At 36.5% G+C, this 20,927-nt stretch overlaps 1 protein-coding gene across 3 annotated transcripts in view; it reads right to left on the minus strand.

Annotated features, from left to right (window-relative positions):
• The window catches only part of HMCN1 (hemicentin 1), a 470,876-nt gene that overhangs the window by 133,380 nt on the left and 316,569 nt on the right, over positions 1 to 20,927 (minus strand). For all 3 annotated transcript variants that reach the window (XM_060643679.3, XM_060643685.3, XM_060643687.2), the window contains 6 exons: positions 18,908 to 19,083; positions 14,299 to 14,395; positions 10,281 to 10,403; positions 9,042 to 9,203; positions 7,369 to 7,650; positions 3,875 to 4,042 (listed from right to left, as the gene is read on the minus strand). In XM_060643679.3, the coding sequence (XP_060499662.1) occupies positions 3,875 to 4,042; positions 7,369 to 7,650; positions 9,042 to 9,203; positions 10,281 to 10,403; positions 14,299 to 14,395; positions 18,908 to 19,083 (1,008 nt within the window). The remainder of the gene's footprint in view (positions 1 to 3,874; positions 4,043 to 7,368; positions 7,651 to 9,041; positions 9,204 to 10,280; positions 10,404 to 14,298; positions 14,396 to 18,907; positions 19,084 to 20,927) is intronic.

The following is a 20,927-nucleotide window of genomic DNA, read 5'->3' on the forward strand; positions in this document are numbered from 1 at the left end:
CTCCCCACTCACTCCCTCTTTGTCTCTCTAAAAAAAAAAAAAAAAAAAGAATCAGAGCAGGTGAAGCCAATATTAAGAGATAAGACTAGTTGGAGTAGGGCCAGACGCTTTGGCCCCTTGAATGCTTTGCTATGGAATTGGGACTTTATCGTGCTCACTAAAAGCTATGGAAGTGTGTAAACAAAAAAACGTCATGATGTGATCTGTGCTTTAGAAAGACAACTGTGAGAGGACATTTAGGAAAAGATTCCCAGTTTGCCACTGGGCATATGAAATGGGAATGTGAGAAAGAGAACTACACAAGTAACCCAGACTATGGTGACATCACTCTATAAGGAATGGGGGAAACCATGAAGACCAACTACTGGTCTTCACCTGAGTATCATGGAGTCCTAGAATCATTTCGATCAAAGTCTGTGGGCGTCACTTGACTGACTAGCACAACTCTGCTTTTGTTACATTTTATGTTTTGTACTTCTATGTAGGGACAAAAGATTCTGCATCTATGAAATGCTTGTAGACTGAGAGGGAAGCTCTGATATGCTGAAGGGTCTAGTCACACCCTGAAGGACAAAGGAAGAGGAGCCAGTAAATGGGCTGAAGCAAAGCTTGAAGAAAACTAAGGCACACTGAGAGGAGAGTCCTTGAAACCATTTGAGAAGTACATTCTAAGGAAAAAAAAGTAACTCATGTCTTAGATTTTGTAATACTTTTCTACCTGGTACATTTTTGCTTAGTACTCTGAATTTGAACTAAAAAAATGGAAATGGTTAAACATGGAATTTTCATGTAAATATTCACCTGGCTCTGGATTTCTCAGGAGAGTCCATCTGCTTTGTTTTTATAAACACAAGATGTCACTGAGCTTTTCCTGTAAGCAACCTTCCTATCTTCAACCCGTTGAAAGGCGAGCTAGGTAGTAACTTATTTAGACAAAGTTGGTAACCTGAATTCAATCTTTTTTTTTTTTTCTGAACTGAATTTAAATAAAGAAAGTTAAATACAGAAATTATGTAAACATGTCAAAAAAACTTGTGTTAATTCGGCAGGGATTCAGGTACTCACCGCCAAGTTAGTGAGACCATAATATGATTCCAGCTGAGAGATATTAACACAATACAACTTTTATGAGTTATTTCTAGCTCTGCAAACCTTAACCTCCTAAATCTCATGATCTTTCTTTTGTTTCCTGGTCCTCTCACTTAATCCAGTGAGAAACAAAAGATCTGATGATAAGTTATACTTAAATGGAGATGTTTCTTGTACCTATTAAATTTTTATAGCAGCTATCTGTTCTTGGCAGATAACTTCAAAACAATGACCTTCACAAACATATTGCTTTCAGAAAATCTGTACTTAGTCTCAGGAGAACTAATCTTAATGAAACAGAAGTGTGCAGCAGACCAAGGACCAAGCAAGTCATATGCCATTCATCTGATTCTCATTCATCTATTGCACAATACACATGTTCAGACTGTAAAACTGAATGACTCTTTTGGCAACACCACGAGGTCAAATACTTTTAATGTGTTCACTCGGGGATCTCCAGCTGCTTGTCAAGCAAAACAAGACTAAATAAAACCAAAACACCACTCCTGTAAATCTAGAATAAGCCAGAGCATATCACTCTTTGTGATAGCAGTACATCACTACTATCTTGCCTTTTTCATTTCAGGAGCCCTGGTGTAGCTATTATATTTAAAAAGAGTTCCTACTTTTTCAGCAATTGAGAATTAAAAAAAAAAAAGAAGCCAAAACTATGAGGATAATTTCAAGACAAGAAGATAATGTGTTCAGGTTTTTGGTAGCCAAATTGTAATAAAGCCTTTGTCATTCGTATGCATTTCCTAAGATCAATAGAGACTAGGACTCCTGTGCAGAGGAAAGTAATATAGTAAGGAAATAGGAAAATTTCCCAGGACAGGGACACCCAAACCTTTTACTTGACTGTCTATGGCAATACTGAACATGTATTGGATGCTTGTGTTAACTGATTTACATATATGAACTCATTTCAACTTTACAAAAGCCCTAAGAGGCAAATATTATTAATATCTTCACTTTATAGGTGAAGAAATAGAAGTTAACAAAGTAACTTTTTTGGAATTGTAAATTTAGTGAGTATTATAGGCAATAAATACAATAATTATAGCAATATAAATTCTTCATCAAGGTCCTATCATTTATAGACCAACACCTTAAAAAAACAGAGGGACCTTAGGATATTTAGAACTAATTCAAAACTAGGAAAGGATCTTATCTGAAAAAGTCTTCAAAAGTGGGAATTGAAACTTTGAACAAATTTAGAGGCAAGAGGTCACTTACTCTTAAGAATAGTTCATCTTAACTTTTAACAATATAACTATTTTTTAAGTTGTTTATATTCAGACCCAAATCTGTCCCTAGAATCTTCCATAAACTGGCATTACTTTTAGCCTCTGGAACTAGACACAACCAACATAATTCTTTTCTGCACCATGGTTCTTCAAGTCTTTAAATTTAATTTTCACTATGTAACCATAACGTTACATACGGTTTATTTTTCCACCTTAAATACAATCAGAAATGTAAATTATTTTGCAATAATGTACTATCATGGTTACCTTTTTTAAAAAATATTATCAATAGGTCCTTCCAGTCTTCCTAGTGAGTAAGTTAAGTCTAGAATACAATTGGTCTCTTTCTTTTTTTTAATTAATGAAAATATCTTTTATTAATGTGGCAAAATACTGGATTTATTTTCTTGATGACCACATTACACTGTTAATGTATACTGAATCACAAACACAATTCAGAGCTCTTCTTGAAAAATTCTGAAGCTATATTTCACCCTAATTTTCATCATTTAAAAAAATTTTTTAAGTTTATTTATTTTGAGAGAGAGAGAGAGAGACAGCGCAAGTGGGGGAGGGGCAGAGAGAGACAGAGAGAGAGAGAGAGGGAGGGAGGGAAAGAGGGAGAATCCTAAGGAGGCTCTGTGCTAGCAGCTCAGAGCCCGATTCAGGGCTCTAACTCACAAAACCGTGAAATCATGACCTGAGCTAAAACCAAGAGTTGGGAGTTTAACCAACTGACTCATCCAGATGCCCCCATCATCATGCTTTTAATGTAAGTGCAGAAGTTTGACTTCATTTTGTTAGGCTTAACTCAAAAGTTTCAGGGTGAGGTGTGTTTGAATTCAGATGCCTTCATTCAGCATATTATGTATTCTTCTCAGTATCCAAGCCCTTTATTAACCACAGCTTGGCAAGATTGTTTTCTTGGTCTGTGTAAGACCTAAAGAGTGAAGCACAGACTCATTCCTAAAAGAGCTAAGCGCAGACTCCTGTGGCATGGCCTTGAGACACCTCTCTGCATGCTTACCCTGGTTTATAAAGGACAAACTAATAGATTTTTTTACATAATCAGATGAGGGAGAAGCTGAATATCCCTTTTACATTAATGATAAAGTCCTAGCTTATAGGAAACTAACCCATCCTGAAAATATAAAACTCACTCAAATGAAATCCTTGGTTATGGAGATTTGTTATAAAATATGATTCATTCTAGACTCTGGCTTCATTTTCAGTATTTCTCTTCACTCCTCACTTTTCAAATTGATTGGTACTTACTGTAGCATGAATGTTCTGACATCCCCATGATTTAAGTAATAAGAAAGGGCCGTGATTTCTTTTTTAAAAGGATCTAGAGATATTTACAGATTTTTTCCCCCTTTTCATAGAGCTTCTGATGTCCTTCTAAATATTTTTTCTTAATATGACCAGCAATATAGTAAGCAATTAGATCAAAAAGAAAAAATAAAAGAGAGAAATTAAGGAGAAACTGTAGCCATAGGAAGCCATCCAGATTATCAGGCTATGAAAATTCCTAATACCTGAGAGAATTCTCACAGAACTGCTAAGGCTGACAGGCCACCCATCTTTAAGCCAGGTAATCGAAGGCAGGGGAATTCCGGAAGCTTCACAAGTCAGGGACACTGAGTTCTTTTCCACGACACTGATATTTTCAGGTTTCCCATGGTTTCCTATGATGCTTGGAGGGGCTGTAAGATAAAACAAACAAGAAAAGGAAGATAAAGTAGCTAATATATATCAAAAACCAAATCCTCAACAGCCTATGGCTAATAATTAGACTTCCATTTTCTGGTGAACAGTAAGCAAAATAAGCAACCACAACAATGAGCTTATCAGTAGCAGCAGTATTTTTAGTGTGACTTTGCTGGAGGTAAAAAATGTCACTTTTTCCCCACTCATAGCAGTAAATGACTTTCACGCCATTATTCTCTTGGTGGTGAATGATTTTCTGAGTCATTCATCTTGTCTGGTAAATCTCTAATATGGATTTATGACCTCCTTATGGGCAGAATTTTCTAACAAATAATTCTAATCCTAAAAATTAAAAGTAATCTAACAGAAAAAGATGCTTTATATTGAAACCTCTTTTCTTTTACATTCTGATTCTGTTAACTTTGGCTCATACACTGGCTGCAAACCACAGGTTATTAATACTGGATGTTGTGCATGTCCTAATTGGATTCAACTTATAAGATTGTGTCTATTAAATTTATCGTTGTTTCTATAGATTTAAAAATTGCAATTCCTGGGGCGCCTGGGTGGCGCAGTCGGTTAAGCGTCCGACTTCAGCCAGGTCACGATCTCACGGTCCGTGAGTTCGAGCCCCGCGTCAGGCTCTGGGCTGATGGCTCAGAGCCTGGAGCCTGTTTCCGATTCTGTGTCTCCCTCTCTCTCTGTCCCTCCCCCGTTCATGCTCTGTCTCTCTCTGTCCCACAAATAAATAAAAAAACGTTGAAAAAAAAAAAAATTAAAAAAAAAAAAAATTGCAATTCCTAAAGATTCCATCCAAAACCTGTTAAAACTAATAAATGAATTCATTAAAGTTGCAGGATACAAAGTCAATACACAAAATCTATCGCATTTCTATACATTAATAATTAAGTATCAGAGAGTGAAACAAAGAAACAATCCCACTTACAATTGTATCAGAAAGAATAAAATACATAGGAATAAATTAACCACTGAAGTGAAAGACCTGTATGTTGAAGACTATAAGACAATAATGAAAGAAACTGAAGAAGGCACAAATAAAAGGATTGAGGAATTAATATTATCAAAATGTCCATACTAACTAATCTACAGATTCAATGCAATCCCTATCAAAATTCCAATGGTATTTTCCACAGAAATAGAATCAACAATCCGAAAATTTATATGGAACCACAAAAAAACCCAAATAGCCAAAGCAATCTTGAGAAAGAACAAAGCTGGAGGCATCACGCTACTTAATTTCAAACTATTCTACAAAGCTATAGCAATTAAAACAGCATGGTATTGGCATAAAAACAGACAAAAAAATCAATGGTACAGAATAGAGACCCCAGAAACAAACCCACTCATATATGGTCAATTAATTCATGACAAAGGAGCCAGGAATATCCAATGGGGAAAAGACAGTCTCTTCAATGAATGGTGCTAGGAAAATTGGATAGCCAAATGCAAACTAATGATTTTAGACCACTATCTGACACCATACATGAAAACTAACTCAAATGAATTAAAGACTTGAATGCAAGACATGAAAACATAAAACTCCTAGAAGGCAACATAGACAGTAAGCCCCTTGACATAGGATATTAAGATGATTTTTTGAATGTGACACCAAAAACAAAAGCAACAAAAGCAGAAATGAACTATTGGGACTACATCAAAGTAAAAAGCTTCTGCACAGCAAAGGAAATAATCAACAGAATGAAAAGGCAACCTACCAAACAGGAAAAATTACTTGTAAATCATATATATGATAGGGTGTTAATATACAAAATATATAAAGAACTCATACAATTCAATAGCCCAAAACAGACAATCCAATTAAAAATGGGAAAAGTATATGAATAGACATTTTTCCAAAAAAAAGACATACAGGGGCGCCTGAGTGGCTCAGTTGGTTAAGCCTCCGACTTTGGCTCAGGTCATGATCTCGTGGTTTATGGGTTTGAGCCCTGTGTTGGGCTCTGTGCTGACAGTTCAGAGCCTGGAGCCTGCTTCAGATTTTGTGTCTCCCTCTCTCTCTGCCCCTTCCCCCTCACGCTCTGTCTCTCTCTCCTTCAAAAATAAACATCAAAAAAAAAAAAAAAAAAAAAAAGACATACAGATGGCCAATAGGTACATGAAAAGGTACTCAACATTATTAATCAATAGGGAATACAAATCAAAAGCACAATGCAATATCACCTCACACCTGTTAGAAAGGTTATTATCAAAAAGACAAAAAATAACAATGAGGGGGGATGAAGAGAAAAGAGAATGCTTGTGCACTGTTGGTGGGAATGTAAACTGGTGCAGCCATGATGAGAAACAGGTTTTCTGAAGTTCCTTAAAAAATTAAAAATAGAACCACCATGTGATTCAGCAATTTACTTCTAGGTATTTATATGAAGAAAATGAAAATACTATCTTGAAAAAATATATGCCCCACATGTTCATTGCAGCATTATTTACCATAGCCAAGCAATGGAAACAACCTGTGTCCATTGATGGATGAATAGATAAAGAAATTAAAGGATTTATATACAATGGATTATTGTTCAGCCATAAAAAAAGAACAAAACTACCTCAAGGGCATTATGCTAAGTGAAATAAGTCAGACAGAGAACGACGAATTCTGTATGATAGCTCTTAGATGTGGAATCTAAAAACAAACAAATAAATACAACCAAGTTTATAGACACAGAGAATAGACTGATGGTTGTCAAAGGTGTGTGTGTGGTGTGTGTGTGTGGGGGTGGGGTGGCAAATTATTTTTGTTTAAATAAACTGAATTAAAAAAAAACAAAGAAAAAATTAAAATTGCAATTCAAATTATATGCATACAAAAAACTGTCCCTGAGTACATGTATGTTTGGTGTATTCGTATTGACATTCATGATTCAATAATTAAAATACTAAAGCTGACTTTGGTAAAACTCGTGAACAACTGATACTGAGTCCGTAAGCTCTAAGGAACCTAGGCTTGTTCAAACCAAGACAGCAAATTTGGAAAACAGACTTAAGGAATATTACTTGGGATAGCACTGGACCAAAAGTACTTGAAGAAGATAATTAGACAATCATATCTACTTCACTATGTGCTTTTCTAATAGATTATCCAATATATGCCTGTTTCAGCAAGCTAAGAAATGGGAGGTCAGGTATAGAAGGATAAATGACGGGACTGATCCAGAAAAGAGGTACATATGTAGAAAATCATAGGCTATAAATAAAAGACTCAACACAGAAGGTTTAAATCTCCTATCCAGGATGCTATAGACTATAAGAGCCAGTGAATAGACTTATTGAGCTTCTTTATACTTACTATGTACACTTAAGTCGTATTTTCTGTCGGCCATTCCTGCTACATTCACAGCAACACACATATAACGGCCTGTATCAGATACATGAATGTTCTTCAGCTGAAGGATGCGACCTTCATCCAATATTTCCATTCCCCTTCCCTTGGTCAAGGGGCGGCCATCTTTCATCCAGGTCACTTTTGGTTGAGGAATACCCTGCACCTCACACTCCAAGGAAACACTCTTCCCTCGAGTCACAATAATTTCAGTAGGGTGGCTGCCACTATTAGATATTGTTGGTCGAACTAAAGAAAAAAGAAAAAAAATAATAAAGTAGGAAATGTCTGCTTCAAGTCTTGCATAGGAATTATTATCAAAGTTAAATTCATTTTTGATGTCGAATATTAACTACTAAAGAAGAGACCCAAAGCTAACAGACAGCACTGCTATATTGAGATGTTGAATTCTTCTCCAATGTTTCTAAATGGTTTCATGCTTAGAATAAACTATCAACACAGTAAAAAAAGAATTCTGTGTTTGCTACTTTCCCTGCTTTTTGACAAGTTACACAAATATTTGAACCTGTCATTCATAGCCCTAATTTACAGAAGTCTTCCTAGGACTAACATTAAAATAGATACAGGAGCCTCGCTCACAATGAATTCCTTTCTTCCTTCTAACTTCCACTATGGGAGCTGGAAAAGCTGAGACTATTGCTAAAACTTGAGGTGGTCACATGAATCAATTCAGGCCTATAAAATCTAAATAAAGATCGGCTGGGTAGGCATAGGGGGTGAGGGGAATGGGTCTGGAATACTTTTGCTCTCCTGATGAAAGGAAAAAATACCACTCCTTACCTTTATTTTTGCCTTCAATGTGGACTTGATACCACAGTTGCAGCAATGATGTTGATACCACAAAGGAAGGGCCAGGAGAATCCTCGCCCTCCTGTCCTGATATGAGTTAAGGTTCTGACCAACCTCAGTGACTGCCAACCTCGGGCTTCTCATTATATGAGAAAATAAGTCTCTAATTGGTTAAGCCACTGACCGCCAGTTATTCTGTAGTTTTGCAGCTAAATTTACCTGATACTGATTCTAAGAAAAAAAATTAGACCATTACTAATAAATATGTGTGGGGGGGAAGAAAAATGGGCCAGTGTTAGTAACCTTGTGTTCTAGTGCCACTTTTACCACAATCGAGCTGTGTGACCTTGGCCAGTCATGGAAACCTCTATGGTTTCCACACTTTTAAATGGAGGCATTAATTTTGCTTCCTATCATAGCTCATGTAAAAGTTAAATGAGATAATTTAAATATTTAAAACATTCAAATCATATATAAGTTAACCTTTAAAATAAGGTAGTTTTACATACTGCAAATATACCCTATGATACAATGCTATCTCTCCCCATTCCACACATCCACTATCCTGCCCACAACACAATACAACCAGATCGATACGTCTGCCATTGGCAAGCTGATGCAGAGTAGACAGCTGTATTGCTAAATAAATAACAGAAGTAAGCAACTGTTTTTTGTTTATGTCAGCACAATTTAAATTTGTGGGTCTCATGATAGGTATATTATAATCACACTGCCTTGAATGTATCTTAAAGATATAAAGAAAAAGTAAATAGGAAAGACAGAAAGGTTAAAAGAAAATTGTGCCAAAGTCTGGTTAGTCAATAACTTACTGTAAACTTGCAGACTGTAGTCTTTCTTTGCAGTTCCAGCAACATTCGATGCCACACATGAATATAGCCCTGCATCAGATTTTTCAGCAATTGAGATCTGTAACTGTCTGCCTCCAGATAAAGTTCTGACTCGCCCTGCAGAATCAGCCAGCACTGGGGAGCCTGAAAAGAAAACAAAATGGCAGAATATGAAGCAAAAACATACAACATTTTGTGTATATACTCTGATAAGTATATTTATTTACGTCCTAGTTCAAGTACCTAAAAGGCAGATGACACTGCAAAACAATCCTATGCAAAAAGAAGGAGGAGGAGAAGGAAGGAGAGGGAAAACAGAAGAAGGAAAAGGAGAACGAGGAGAAGAAAAACAAGACAAGAAGGAGCATGAGGAAGAGAAAGAAGAGAAGATATTTATCAGATTATCTTCTGCAAATTTTTCTTTCAATCAATATTGCATTTGAAAGAAAACAGAAAAATAAAGTAAAATATTAAAACAGTAAAAATGATTTTAATTTAATTTTTTTAATGTTTATTTTTGAGAGAGAGACAGAGAGAGACAGAGAGAGACAGAGCAAGAAAGGGAGGGGCAGACAGAGAGGGAGATACAGAATCTGAAGCAGGCTCCAGGCTCTGAGCTGTCAGCACAGAGCCCCATGTGGGGCTCGAACTCATGAACTATGAGCTCATGACCTGAGCTGAAGTTGGACGCTTATCCACTGAGCCACCCAGGTGCCCCACAAAAATGATTTTAAAAGTCAACTAAAAATATACATGATCTCTCTGATAGGTAATGGATACATATAAATATTTGTTGATGAGTAAGTTGAAAGTTTGTTCAACTGCAGAATTCAATCCTAACACTGCAAAATTGTCACAAATACAGCAAAGTTGCTTGTTATAGAAAATATTTTTTAAAGCTATTCTGAAGAAGAAAAAAGACTTCTTTGAATGGTGGACTCTTGATCATTAGAACCACTCTATAATGCGTTTGATTAAAAAGCAATCAACTATTACAGAAAATTATTTTTTTTTCTGGAGAACAGATTCAAAACTAAAGATTTCAGCTAGATACTAAAAGTATCACATGCTACACATTTAAAATAAAGCAATCCTGCTATCTAGTATTTTAGTATGCAGACCCCAGGGAAATTGTTAATAAAGTGACATGTTTGTCATATAAAATATAAATTCATTTAACATTTATATTTAATTTTATAAATGTTAAGGGTGAAAACTGACCTTTTTTCTTCCAAATGAGATTTGGGGGTGGAATACCACTTGATTCACACAGTAAACTAATGAGATGCCCTTCAATGACTGTAAGTTGAGCAAGTTCATCAGAACCATAAATATTTGGTGGTACTGAAAGATGAAAAAAGACAATTTTTACATTAACTTAACATAAAACTTCCGTAATACTTTACATTAAAAAAAAAAAAGGTTCTCACTCAAATGACACAAGGAAGTAATTAGCACTTGATGCTGACATATCAATACCACATTAAAAGTCAACTGTAAGATGTAGACTAAATACCTATTAGCAGACTTCCCGTTTTCACTGATAGAAACTTAATTAACAAAATATCCAGAGCGGCTAAAAAGAAGCAAATGTATTACAGATAAGTAGACTTCTTGCATCAAAATCTAAAGCACCTACCAAATTTAAACTTAACTGTCATTTGTGCCAAGCCAGTTCTGATGTCTCAGATGCTGAAGAGAACTGGAAAATATCACGCTTACGTTGTAGTAAAGAACAGACACAAGGGGTTGGATCTAAGAAATGGCTATGTTACCTGGTCTAGAATGCATAGCCTTCCTCCCCACTGTCCTCTAGTTTCTCTTTGGAACCTTTCAAGTGAACCCTGACTACCCATGGTTCTCTCAAGGAGGCTGAGTCCGCATTTGCTGGCTGAACTCTGCTCTCAAGATCCTTCTCTGGCTGCAGTATTATCAGGTGACAGATGCTTGCTTTCCAAGCTCCTGGGAGCTGAGGAGTGGGAGAATCCTCCTCACCCCTCAATCCAGCTTCCAGTCACCGTTCAACTTCAACCACCCCCACGTGAAAGCCTATTCCTTTGAGGCTCATGCCATCAATTTACTTCTCTTTCTCCCTCACCATCATCTGTGAACCCACCATTCTTCTTCTTTTCTTTTCTCTTCTCTTTCTTTTCTTTTCTTTTCGAGGGAAGTTGGGAGGGAGGAGGAGAGAGAATCTTAAGCAGGCTCCACGCTCAGCATGGAGCCCAATGTGGGTGGGGCTCAATCTCATGACCATGAAATCATGACTGAGCTGAAATCAGGAGGCAGATGCTTAACCAACTGAGCACCCAGGCACCCTTAAGCATTGTTTTTGTATTCATTGAAGAATTTGACACTTGTTTCTATCCTTCTTCACATGGAGATCTGCCATTATTCTGTATGAACTCAACATCTACATGTATATCCAGTCAAACCACCGTGACGCCACTTCCTTGATTTGCTGATCCCTTTCTCCCTCATGTTCCTCTTCTACGTTTCTCCTACTGCTCCATCCTTGTAGCTCTTTCACTCTATTATTCCCAATTCTCATTTCATTGACTTAATTGAATCTCAAGTCTTTTCACCTCTCAGGAACCTCCCAATCCAGCTGCCTACTCTTATTTACTGACTTCTCTATCTAGCTTAGATTTCATGATCAATAATTTCAACTACTCCTTTGTCAATATTCTCAACTGCCTTGCACTATTGCCCTTCCTATTTGACAACTCTCTTTCTCTGGATGAATCGTATAGTTTACTCTGCATCACCTATACCACAGATAGAAAGTTCTACAGAAGAAAATGACAATTACACAGATTGCCACTACTATAAGTATACCCTCTCCAACCTAAATGCTACCCTTCTCTACTCCTGTGGCTTCCACTGACATAAATACTTGCAAATCTGTATCTATAATGTAGACCCCCTCTGAGATCTAGACTTTTTTATCGGACTACTAAACGTCTCTATCTGGATGCCTCAGAGGCACTTTCAAACTCATCTTGCCCACAACTGAATTCAGTCACCTTCCTTCTCTGAGAAAAGGGCACTACTGTCCACATGGCCCAGAAGGCCAACCCACAGTGACATCCATCCTTTACTCTTCTTGTTTTCACACCTCTCCACGTGATAAATTAATTCTGTTAATTCAATTTCTTAAATACTAATAGAGTTTATATGTTTTATTCCCAAAATACAGATCTGAATACCCCAGTCCTTCTATAAATCCTTTCAAATGGTATCCTATCACTTTAAGAATCAAATACCTACTTTAAAAATTGGTTTTAGACATTCTTTTCAATATTCCCTCTTTAACCTTTTCTACCCAAGATCTTCTCATTCTCCTCAGCTCCATACCAGGCTCCATAGTGAATGATGTTTGTCTCAGTGAACACAGACAGTATTCTCCAGGTCTTTGTAATGCTTCCATCCTCTTCAGAGAGCTAATGCCTACTTATCCTTAAAATCTCAATTAGATGTCATGAGCCCTGATATGTCTTCCCACAAATACTCCTATGATCTCTTAGGAGGTTTAATTTTAAATGTCTATTTAAAGATATTTATGTAGCAGCAGGCTACATGTTCTGTGTGACCAGTGGCTTTGTCTTTCTCATTAACTTCTCTGTGACTACATGAGGCATAGTGCCTAGAACACAGAGGCACATGATAAATATTTTTTTGAGTGAATTTATCCTTGATGTCTCAACTTTCTCCCCTCAATCATTTATTCTTATATTTACTGCATTCTGCTTTCCCCTATTAAATTGCTTTCCTTTAAAGGGGCATTGTTCTCTTCTGTAAACTACACTTTGTAGTTCATGTCTAATTTCTCTGCAATATGTGACATTATTCATTCATGCACCTACCCATCCATATGTCCAACTCGTTTGTTGTCCATGTTTTTCTTTTGGGAACACCATTGTCCTCAGTTTCCATGACACAAGTTTTCCCCTACCTCTTTGACTGCTCCTTCTCAGTTTCTCACTTTGTGTTTCTTTTTCTGTCTCTTTTTTTTATATTGTATGTGTGAGAGTCTACAGTGTTCTTCTGTGCACATTCTTCTTATTCTCTATGGGATCTTGACTGCCACATATATACTCATGTCTCCACCTTTACATTTTAACTCTTTTTTCTCTCTCTCCTAAATTATAGGCCTGTATTCCCGACTGCACAGAGGACAGCTTCACAGGGACACTCTATACACATCTTCAATATACCATTGCAAAAATGAATTTCTCACCTCACTTTCTAACTGATCATCAGCTCTAATTTTTCTCTTTTTTTTCAACACTTGACAACACTTTCTTTACTTGAAAACACTTAGTTCAGTGTCTTGTCCAGACTGGGAGTTACAAGAATATTTTTCCCATTTGAAAGAAATGAGAAAGAAAGGGAAGGAGCAATGGAGGAAGAAAAAGGATGGAAGGAGGTAGGGATAGATGTTAATGATATATAACTAATATGTAGTAAATAAATTTACTATTTAGTAAATTTTACTCTTTAAAGGTAAATTAGTCATTTCACAGGGTGAATAATAGCACTTCTCATAACCTTCCTCAATGATAATGATTTATAATTAATTATTTTCTACATATAAATTCAGGGTTTTGAAGTTTTAAAAGATATGTGCTCTCCACTGGAATCAAATTACTTCTTCTACCTATTTGGATTTTAAAAATGTGGTTTCGAATAAACTTTTATAAATCAAAGATAAATTTCAGCTCATGATCTCAACAGTTAAAAAGTTTAAACAAATACAATCAAAGAAATGTGGCATGATACGTTATAAGTGAATTTAAACAAGTAACTAAAATAAAGGTGAATATACTGGAAATTGGAGCACTTTTTAACAATTAGCAGATAGTCATAGCCAAGTACAGTTGTGATAATTCCTAGGAATCATCTTAGTTGGTAACAAATGGTAGAATTTCAAGTGAGGACAGCTTTTCTCACTGGTCAGCAGAGTAATCCCACCACCAAGCAAGCACAGGTGTTCTCTCTGTCACACACAAAATCCATGTGCATGATTTGGCCTTCTGACCTCTTTCAATTGATCCAGCCATCATCAGTTCATGGAGAAAGCTCGATCGTTAGAAGATCCTGGTTGCAAGAACTAAAGGTATAAGTTCAGGCAGGAGAGGAGAAGTGTCCCATGTCAAAGTTCTAATAACCAATATCCTTAGGTTCAGGAAATCTACCTATGATTGATTTTGAAGGAATTACATATAATCACACTTACCCCAAATGTTTACATTATAGTTTTTCTCAGTTTTTCCAGCAACATTTGTTGCCTCACAAGTGTAACGACCAGTGTCTTGAACTTGAACATCTTCAATCTAAAAACAAAACCATATTTTGAAACCTCAGTTTCTATTTCATAAGTAATTGGAATTTTTCTATTAATGTTATTTGTGACTTATTTTTCATGTGTATTCTAGATATTTTCAAACATATGAAAAGGAAAGGGAATAGTAATATGTATGGCTACATGCCCATCACCTACTTCCAACACTTGAATCAAGATTCAATAATTTTTATCTACATGTATCATACTTTATTTTAATGTAATTAATATTAGTGGCTGAAGGTCTAGAAAGGCCTTTTACATATAATTAAATAAAGTTCACATAAAATAGCAACAAAAGTCACAATTAATTTCTGAGTAAGTTATTTAAGGCTTTAAAATAGATAATCTGTATATTTCTAGGATATCATTCAGTAAAATAACACCTTTATTTTGATTTATTACATGTCTTCTCCCCATACTGGTTCTGTAAACTTCTTTAAGCCAAGCATTATATGCAGTTAGTCTCAATCTCCTGGCAGCTAGTTTGGTGCCTGATAGATAACTGAGTATCAGTAAACATTTTCCATATATTTATCTGCAACATGCATCAACACTCTTCATCATTTATTCATTGACCATTTAGCAGTTATTAAGAACCTTGTACCAGATATTATAGCTAGAAGATACCAAGAAGTATAGTGTAACATATAGTTTGTGATTTTACAATCTAGTTAAGAATATAAAGTACATGAATATTTTTTAAAAAGTGTTCAATAATAAACAAGGAATACATAACACAAGATAACATAAGAGGTACAACAAACAGTAGGTGATTGATTGCTAAATAAGTTTGCAATCAATTGCTTAAACATTCAAAAGAGAGAATCATTAGAGCCGGACTGATCTTTGAAGGTATTTAGTGTACTAGGGGTGCACAGTAAGCACTGAATAACACTTATTAATGGATTGATGTGAACAAAGAGAGCTGGAATTTATCAAAGCACAGATGGAGAACCCAAGAATATTAGACCTGAAAGAGTACTTAAAATCTAACCTCCTTATTTTACTAAGAAAAACGAGGAACACTTCAGAGACTTAAACTGCCTTGGTGAGCCTGGGTGGCACAGTTGGTTGAGCGGCTGCCTTCAGCTCAGGTCTTGATCTCATGGTTTGTGAATTCAAGTCCCGCATTGGGCTCTCTGCTATCAGTTCAGAGCCTGCTTCAGATCCTCTGTCCCCCCCTCTCTCTGCCCCTGCCCCACTCCACTCTCTCTGTCTTAAAAATAAACTTAAAAAAATGTTTGAAAAGAAATTTAAAGATTAAAAAAATAAATTGCCCAAAGTCACATAATTGTTGATAAACATATGCAAACCTGGGGTTCCAGGTCCTTAAAATCATCTCATAAAGAATTCATAGAGAGGAGGGATGAAGATTTACTGATTGCCAAATGGTGCTGGGAAAACTGGACAGCAGAATGAAACTGGACCACTTTCTTACACCATACAGAAAAATAAATTAAAATGGATTAAAGACATAAATGTGAGACCTGAAACCATAAAAATACTAGAAGAGAGCACAGGCAGTAATTTCTCTGACATTGGCCATTGTAACATTTTTCTAGATATGTCTCCTGAGGTAAGGGGTAAAAGCAAAAATAACCTATTGGGACTACATAAAAATAAAAAGCTCTGCACAGCAAAGGAAACAATAAACAAAACTAAAAGGCAACCTACGAAATGGGAGATCATATTTGGAAATGACATATCTGATAAAGGTTTAGTATCCAAAATATATAAAGAACTTATCAACTTAACAGCCCAAAACAAATAATTCAATTAAAAATAAAAATTAAAAATTAAAAATGAACAGATATTTCCCCAAACAAGACACACAAATGGCCGATAGACACATGAAGAGATGTTCAACATCATTCATCATCAAGGAAATGCAAACCCAAACTACAATGAGATATTATCTCACACCTGTCAGAATGGCTAAAATCTAAAACAAAAACCAACGAGTGTTGGCAAGGATGTGGAGAAAAAGGAATGCTCTTGCACTTTTGGTGAGAATGCAAACTGGGCAGCCACTGTAGAAAACAGTATGGAGTTTCCTCAAAAAGTTAAAAATAGGTAGGTACACTACTGGGTACCCACCCAAAAAATACAAAAACACTAATTCAAAGGGATACTGGCACCCCTGTGTTTACAGCAGCATTATTTATAATGGTCAAATTAGGGAAGCAGCCCATGTCCATTGATAGATGAATGGATAAAGAAGATGTGCTGTACGTATCCAACAGAATATTATTCAGCCATAAACAAAAATGGAATCTTGCCATTTTCAACAACATGCATGAAGCTAGAGAGTATAACACTAAACAAGATAAGCCAGTCAGAGAAAGACAAATACCATATGATTTCACTCCATGTGGAGTTTAAGAAATAAATGAACAAAGTAAAAAAAAAAAGAGACAGAGAAACAAACCAAGACATAGATTCTTAACTGTACAGAATACACGGATGGTCACCAGAGGAGAGGTGGGTGGAGGGATGGGTGCAATAGGTGATGGGGATTGAGGGGTGCGTTTGTCGGGATGAACATTAGGTGATGTATGGAATCGTTGAATCACTATATTGTACACCTAAAACTAATATAACGCTGCATGTTAACCATACTGGAATTAAAATAAAAACTTAATAAAAAAGATTTATTCATTGCCTAGTGTGTTCTAGGCAAATTAAAGCAGTAAGAATCTATTACTCTACCTGGTTAAAGATGTGCATGAATTGTTTTGGGTAATGCACAGGTGAGATAGTTTTAACTGATCAATTCAGTGTTTTAAGTTCTGTAGAAGTTTTCATTTCCATGAAGTTGTCTCCCAACACCCCTCAATGGGACCTGTACCCTTCAGGGCACCTCGGTCAGCCTCCGTGGTAGGAATTCAGTAGATGCCAGGATTTCTTCACCATCTCCTTTCTTCTGGCTTCCCAGCCCTATTAATATCTGTGCTCTGGAGAAATCAACTTATATACTCTGAAATTTGCTAAGACATTTCTAATCACACATAGCTCTCCCCTACCAGTGCTAGGACTTGTGTTTCTACAATTGTCTTCTTCTCTCCCATTTGGCCAGAGTTGGGGTTTGAGAATTCTACCAGTTGCCTTCTAGAGCTTTTGGTCTACCTCTGAGGATGGCCATTGTTTTTTTGCCTTCCCCCCACTCCCCGCTATATAGCTCAAAGGACTATCCTACTTTCCTCCATCAGTTATTCTCACTTCTCCTTCACCCACCTCCATTATTACAGATCATAATTCCTAACGTCTCTGCTGGGTTGCCTCTCAGACACAACTTCACACTCCTTCCCATTCTTTCCCATGCTTCTGCTCTCGTTGTGTGTGCTTCTCAGCTTCCTATGTGCTGACACCATCATCCATTTCTCGACTCCCTTTGTTTGCCAGTGATAACCTTCCTTTACCAAGAGGCTATGTGGTGTGGTGGTTACTAGAATGAGTTTTGAAACTATACACCCTGTATTCAAATTCCATTTCTGACACTTAGTAATGGTGGCAGATTACTTAGCCATTCTTTCAATTTCTCAATAAGGTTATTATGAAGACTTTATAAACAAACATTCCAATGGCTTATTGACTTTCTGAATCCTAATTCCTTAAACTAGTTTTCACGTTAGCTCTCACTTCACTCAAATCAACACTGTCAACATTATTTCCACATATTCACTTTGTTAATTCTGTTTCAGCCACACTAGCTTATTTGCTTTCCTTAGTCAGGCCTTTTGTCCCATCTACCTATAAAAAGTCAAGAAGTTTTCCAAGACCTTCAGGCAACCACAGCCTCACCTTTTGCTATCATCCTAAAATGTATTGTCTGTGCCATCCAAATAGCGATTAACTCAGACTTATCTTACTGCATTTTCAACTGAACGGTTAATTTTCATATTTTATGCAAAATTGGAAGACACTGAGGGTAGGAAATGTGTCTACCTTTTCAGGTCCTATGCAGAATACCTAGAATGAGTGTTTATTTGCTGACTGGTTGAATGGCTAAAAATGAAGCGCTCATTAGAATATCTCTGTAGTATTTCCCTAGAAACATTTTTGGATGGCTTCTGGCTATAAATATGGGTAGACAAATATCTAAATCCTACTAAGCATAAAATTTAAAAATATTACAAAACCCCATTAAAAGAAAGGGTAGCTAGAATTTTATAAGATTAAGATAGTAGAACACTTATAGATAGGCAATTTTTAAAAAAATTTTTAATGTTTATTTATTTTTGAGAGGGAGAGAGACACAAGAAAGCGAGCAGGGGAGGGGCAGAGAGATAGGGAGACACAGAATCTCAAGCAGGCTCCAGACTCTGAGTGTCGGTACAGAGCTCGACACGGGGCTTGAACTCATGAATTGTGAGGTCATGACCTGAGCCAAAGTCGGACGCTTAACTGACTGAGCCACCCAGGTGCCCCTAGACAGGCAACTTTAATACCAAAGCCATGAGCTTAGGAATATTATAAGAAGTATATGAACCCATAGCCTTACCTTTAACACACTTCCATTTTCAGAGATACTGAGGCCTGGTTTCTTCAGCAAGGGGCGGCCGTCCTTTAACCAAGTCAAAGTAGGTGGGGGGATAGCATCACTTTGACATAGCAGCTCCACGGCTTGACTAATGAGGACAGAGATGTTCTGTTCTTCTCCCATAATATTTGGTGGAACTAAGTGAAAGATGGGGTTTCCCTCAGGATAAAACAGGCCAGTACACTGCTTATCTTTATTAATCATCAGGACATACACAGAATAGCTTTATTTGTTCTTTTAAGATGTAGGATCACTATAATTCCAGCATACCCTCTGCTTCATTTGGTTCAGAGTCAAGTATTAATAAATCACTGATTAACATGTTCCTATTGAACAGAAATACTTTTTGCTAACCTTTCACTTTAAGAAGTTTTAGAACTGGAAATTCTCCCCAACTGCCTATTTCAGAAACTTTTTGAACTAGATGTTCCTGCTTAAGATTTCCAAAGTGGTAAGTCACTCGTGAAACATTTTGGAAATAGCAATAATTAAAAGCATATATATACTTTTGATATTTATTTATATCTTTTTTTGCAAAGGAAAATAAACTTTATAGACACAGAGGCAAAATTAAAAAATAGAGTTGAAAGAGATCATCCAGTCCCACCTCACGGTATATAAAACGTGAGGTGAGTGACAGACAATGACCGATTTGAAATAATGTGACTTAGAATTTAAATAAAAATTTGGATAACAAAGAAATTATGTAACTAATTTGTGGCAAAGCTAGGAGTCTTCTGACTTGCAGTTTAGAGCTCTTTTTGGTTTTCCACGATGCCTTGTCAGCTTTCTATAAAATAAAGACCATGTGGGATAAATGACACAATAAAGAACAAAACGAAAGCAGTGACCAGCTGTACAACATACAATTACATAAAAGGAGGAAATGAGTTGAAATTTTAATGAGATTAAAATTAGAATCCCCTGGCTATTGAGCTTGTCAGACACTGCAGTGTGCTCTTGGAGAAGTCTAAGGAACCTCCTTCCCTTGGGTGTATTAAAAAATAGAGTAAACAATCATTTGTCTCAGATGGTTTAGGTACAGCCCTGCCAAGAAGGAGAGGGTGGGCTCCAAAACCTCGTGAGGGCTCTTTCAGGCCTGTATTTATAATACTTCAAAAAAACACAAACTAATGATGAAATCAGGCCCGTTACAAAGGGGTCACTCTGAAAAAACACACAGAGGAATTTCCTTGGCCATTTCTCACTAAATCCCCTAATTATTCAGGACTGTAGGAAACGTACCATATTTGTAGTATTTTTTTTTTTTTTTTTTTCACAAGAAAGGTTAAGCTGCAGTGAAATGAATCCTGAGGGATTTAACAAATGCTTTGATTGAAGTAAGTTTTTTGTGGTAAGGATCGTTACTCTATAGTCCATGTGCCATCATCTCGGGCTGGATACTGTGGCATGTGGCAAAACGACAACAAACGTGATAGGTTTTGACTAGTAACACTGCGATTCTGCAACCAGGAGGTTTCTTTGCTACCATGTCTCCTACAGAGGGAAAGGCATATAAACTAAAGGCCACTTTTTCGTACTATTTCTGGATGCAGGACCTGTGCTAAACCCAAAGGTACTGATGCCATGATGCAAAGAAATGCCACATGCAATAGTTGGAGTAGAGTAACAGAGCATTTGTGCAGAGATTCTCGATGCACCTTTGCTAAATTCAAGCACACACAGACATCTGGCTCTCGATAAGCTTATTCTATGGGGAATGGAAAACAGTGGGATTGTTTTTAATATGTGACACATTAGATAAAAGATATACAACCAGTCTGAGATTAAAACTGCTATCATATTAGCAAAAGCAGCACAGTTGGCCATTTTCTAAGGTATTATGAAAACAGATGTGCTCATCAGTCTTAGCACAAACAGCCCTTTAAAAAGTAGCCAATTTAACAGGTTGGAAATCATTTCAGGTAAAGTCTGGTCTCGGTGCATAAAAAAGTACCATGACCGTATAAAAATATGTTTA

Source organism: Panthera onca, chromosome F1, assembly GCF_046562875.1.
Source record: "Panthera onca isolate mPanOnc1 chromosome F1, mPanOnc1 haplotype 2, whole genome shotgun sequence".
NCBI lineage: Eukaryota > Metazoa > Chordata > Mammalia > Carnivora > Felidae > Panthera > Panthera onca.